A 5,218-nucleotide genomic window follows, 5' to 3' on the forward strand; every position below is an offset into this window, starting at 1 on the left:
TTGCAGTGCATATCTAACTTCCTCCATAAATTGAGAAGATTAGATACATGCTCAAACTAACGACATATCGCAGCTGATATCATATGCACATGGGTTTGGTTCTTCAGCTCTATAATAATACTCGCACTTACTCTTACGAGTTATGCATTGTCACTTATTCATGTGCTTGACTAATTCCTCTGCAGTAGTCTAACCACTATTCCACAATTCTGACATACATACATACTACTAACCCTACTATAAATAACCTCACTCATACTACATACTGATCATCACTTAATTACTAAAATTTAAAAATATCATAGCAACTGTCTAAAAATGTACTACTACATGTACACTAAAATATGCATGTTTGTTTTGGTGCTAGAGTTAATGATACTACTAGTAACTCACGGTGCAAGGGCACCAAAATCGTCCTTAAATACAACATGTCTTGAAGATGGCAATGTATACTTAGGAGCTCCTCCTACTGATGGATTACTAATTGATGCCTACAAAGATAGCTGCCCTGATGCTGAATCCATTATTTTTTCGCGGGTCGAAAATGCTGTTCTTAATGATCCTAGAATGGCTGCTTCTTTGCTTCGCCTCCATTTCCATGACTGCTTCGTTAATGTAACTCTCCTCTCTCATGATCTCTCTCTTTAACTTAAATTTCTTAGCTCTTTATAATCTTGTTGAGTTTTGTTTTTGTAAATTTATGTATGTCATTACTCATTATACTTGATCTCTTTGAAGTTTAATTATCACATTATACTGTAATTTTTAGTAATAATGTGACAGTACATCCTAAGAATATTGCATGCATGTATTATAATAGCACGCAGTACTAGTAAAACTTCATGTCAAAAGTGTCTCAATAGAAGGCAAGTGACATATTCTTTATTTTTAGAAAAAGGAGTATCAGTTGACTAATAAGAAAAATTTGTACTAGAGGATCTTTTATAGTCATTTTTTGCGACAAACAACTTTTTAAATTCTTTTAGGCAAGTTAAAATCTGAAAATAAAATTTGTATGCGATAAGAAACCTTGGCCACTTTTGATCACTTTTTTTATTTTTCTTGGCAATGTTGTTATTTCATGTTAATTGGTTTATAATACTCTAGTATGTTTTTCTTCTTGTGCACCGTACCTGTAGGGATGTGATGCATCGGTATTATTAGATGACACTGGTAATTTTGTTGGGGAGAAAACTGCGGCACCAAACTTGAATTCTCTAAGAGGGTTTGAAGTGATTGATGCCATTAAATCTGAATTGGAATCTCTTTGCCCCGGAATTGTGTCTTGTGCTGACATTTTAGCTGTTGCAGCAAGGGATTCTGTTCTTGTGGTAATGTCTAAAATTCCTTTTTTTTTTTACTTTCTCCCTTTCGAATTAAATGCAACAAAAGAATAATTTATGTCTCGACAAATAATACCTCTTTCTTGCATTTAATTTAGAACGGAGTAAATCATTTATTCTAGGAGAACTATTATGTGCTAGTGGTTTGATATATTGTCGAATTTATCCAGTCTAATGGGCCGGGCTGGGAGGTCCAGACAGGAAGGAGAGACAGTTTAAGTGCCAGCAAGTCAGCAGCAAATACCAACATTCCAGGCCCAAACTCAACAGCCCAGACATTGGTAAACATGTTCCAAAATGTGGGCCTAAGTATTACTGACATGGTTGCTCTTTCAGGTAAAACTAATACTGTAATACATAAGTTGGCCCCTAATTAATCTGTACGTTGAGAAGTTGAGGATGTCAATATGTAACTTCTAAAGATTTTTTTTTCTAATAAAGAGAGAATCCATTGTTATTTTAAAAAAAAAAAAAAAAAACTAAAATTTTGTGACATTTCTATTTTACAAAGGAATATTGGAAGACGTTGTCCACTTTGATGTTCCTGCGAGATGCCTAAAATGCTTATATGTAATTAGTATCTAAATTGTCAAAAATAAACGTTATTTTTTGAGTGATGTTATATTCATAAAGCTATTTTTTTTATCAATTACATTTTTTATATATCAATGCATGTATTGCGTGCATTTAGGTCTTAGGACTACTTCTATTATACATGACATGCATGCCTAGTCACCCAAACTACATGTAAGTTACCCTTTGCAAAAATCGCATCAGTACAATTTGAAGTGAATAGCCTGAAACTACCAGTTGTATATAATAAATATATACAGACTTAAGGTATGACACTTAGTTTTAATAAACAAGACTTAACCTAGTGGTAAAAGTTTGGTCTTATGACTTTAAGGTTATGGGACCGAACCCCACTATGGATTTTGGTGAGGTTTCCTTACCATCCTCCTCCCTTCACGGAGTCTGATTTACGAACTTGACTGATTGTCTGTGCGAAGTGCCTGTTTAGTAGGATCTTTCATCTTACCTACCTTAAAAAAAAATACCTATAGCTGGTTTTCTTTTACTTTATATATCATCTATTATTGTTTTGAACTAATTTATTAGGGCAAAGAATTTATAATCCCGATCCATGCAACAACATCATTTTGAATCCATTCAAATTGAATTGGTATTTTCTTCACTATAATTTTTGTGAAGAGACGTCTACAAAAATTTATCTTGGACAATTTGTTTATGAAAATGTATATGTAACCAAAAACGGACCGCACTTAATTAAAATCGGGTTAAGTTCTAATTGTTCAATCTGACTACGTAGTAACAATGCAAGAACTACTTTTTTTCTTAACAACAAAATACATTTGATTTTACAAATACAACTTTGTAGGTGCTCATACTCTTGGAAAAGCTCGGTGTTCATCCTTCAATTCTCGGCTTCAAACCAGCAAAGGAGACATCAACATTGATTTCCTACAAACATTGCAGCAACTTTGCTTGGTATCCAATAGCAACACCAACAATATTGTAGCAGATTTAGACCTAGTTACCCCATCAACATTTGACAATCAATACTATGTTAACCTTTTATCTGGGGAGGGTTTACTACCCTCCGATCAAGTTCTCTTAGGTGGTGATAATGATCAGACAGGTGAGATTGTTCGATCATATGCGGAGGATGAAGGTGCATTCTTTGATGACTTCATTGAAGCAATGCTCAAGATGGGAAGCATAGGAGTTCTTACTGACAATAGTGGTGAAATTCGTCGTAATTGTAGGGTTATTAACTAATAATGATGCTTTTATTAATTTGACTCCACAATAGTGCGTGATATTTTCAAAAGCAGTTATTAGTTTGTTAATTAATTAGTACTACTATTATGGATCAGCTAAATTGTGTTGTCATTAGATTTCTAATATCTAAGTACTTATGTATTAAGTAAGGCTGATTGGAACTTCATCTTAAGCATCGATCATGCACTTTTATTTTCATAAACAAATACAGCAATCCGACTTGTGTGGACCCGGTTCACACTAAAAATAGTGTGGACCAGGTCCAGGCACGTGACCCGTTATATCACTTTAACATACACTATATCATTTTAACATACATGCACTATCATTATAACATACACTATATCACTTTAACACACCCTATATATCACTTTAACATACACTATATCACTTTAACATACACTATATCATTGTAACACACACTATATCATTTTAACACACACTATATCACTTTAACACACACTATATCACTTTAACACACACTATATCACTTTAACACACACTATATCACTTTAACACACACTATATCATTTTAACATACACTATATCACTTTAACATACACTATATCACTGTAACATACACTATATCACTGTAACATACACTATATCATTTTAATATACACTAACTATATCATTTTAACATACACTATATCATTTTAACATACACTATATCATATCAATATACACTATCATAAACTCACGTGATATGAATTGGGTGCACACTAATTAGTGTGCACCGGGTTCATATTAGTTTTTTTACAAATACAAATCTCATATATATATATATGATCGACTTACCATGCATGATGGTAATACGAAGGTAACTTGTTGTTTTAAATGGATCGTTTATAGTAACTAATTATCTAAAAATGACTATTTAAACTTATAATGTGACCCCTTTAACTCACAAAAGTAACCCTTTTAAGAGAACAATCTAATTAAGATAGTCTAATTAAAATATTATTGTAAGACAGTCCTACACATAAGTTACAATTTATCTTTAAAACTTCACGAAACATAAGACAAATGGAAAGAAAAGCCTAAACTTGTCTGAAAAGCCTTCAGTTATGATTATCTTAAAAGGGATTTTCAAATGTCCATGAACTCACGCACAATAACAAAAAGTAAACAAAAAATAGTTTGATTATACATTTTGGATTATTGTTCAATGACTCCAATAATATTATAGCCGGCTACTATAACTTAGCCCTTCTTTTTCTATAAACTAATATTGTTCATTGATTTAATTAAACCTTCAAAAACTATAGAAGAATAGAGAAAATGCTAATCTCAATAAGAAAATGAAAGCAAAAACTTCAATTACTTAATTATATTATTCATTTAGAAGTATTGTTCATTACTTTTTTTTTAATTTTTCTTAACATCATAAACAAAATTTCGTGGAACTAAAGTCAATTAGCATATAAAAAGCTTAACATTCAAATTTATTAATATAGTATATATATTTTTAATTATAGTTTGATTATAAAGTCAATTTAATGAATGGTGTAACTCTAATATTAAAAATAAATGGTTCGGAATTATTAGCAAAAGTTTGTGGAACGTAAAGTCAATTAACTTATAAATTATTTTTAACATAGAAATTTATTGATTCATGTATATAGATTATAGTTTAATTACAAAGCCAATTCAATGAATGGTGTGGCTCTAAGATTATATTAAAGATAAAGTATAGCCATATTATAAAATTGTCCTAAATTTTTACATTTAATTAAAATATTTTTTTCAAGAAATATTTAAATACATAATAAGTAATGTAAGTACTAGAAATAACAACCTTTTCCTTGAAGGTTGACCATGTCCTTAACTAGAGAGATCATGTTTTTTTAATTGCCAAAAAAGAGTTTATTCTTTTCTTTTTGTTGGTTTGGGGGGGGGGGGGGAGTTCAGTACCTTGGCAACTTACACTAAATGTATGTCATACTTCATATACTTATAGCTTAACATGTGTCCATAAATACTATAGGTGATCAAATGATAGGGCGGGATAGGCCACCCCTTTTGCCTACTTGTTGGATCGGGCCAAATTTTTGTGCCCATAGCTAGGGGCA

At 31.6% G+C, this 5,218-nt stretch overlaps 1 protein-coding gene across 1 annotated transcript; it reads left to right on the top strand.

Annotated features, from left to right (window-relative positions):
• Positions 1-264: 264 nt before the first annotated feature.
• On the top strand, positions 265-3,352 carry LOC104888470 (peroxidase 40). The gene is made up of 4 exons (XM_048640643.2): positions 265-615; positions 1,140-1,331; positions 1,514-1,679; positions 2,743-3,352. The coding sequence occupies exons 1-4, from the start codon at positions 319-321 to the stop codon at positions 3,141-3,143; spliced, it is 1,056 nt and encodes a 351-aa protein (XP_048496600.1). The 5' UTR covers positions 265-318; the 3' UTR covers positions 3,144-3,352.
• Positions 3,353-5,218: the final 1,866 nt, after the last annotated feature.

This window comes from Beta vulgaris, chromosome 3 (assembly GCF_026745355.1).
Source record: "Beta vulgaris subsp. vulgaris cultivar EL10 chromosome 3, EL10.2, whole genome shotgun sequence".
Classification (NCBI taxonomy): domain Eukaryota; kingdom Viridiplantae; phylum Streptophyta; class Magnoliopsida; order Caryophyllales; family Amaranthaceae; genus Beta; species Beta vulgaris.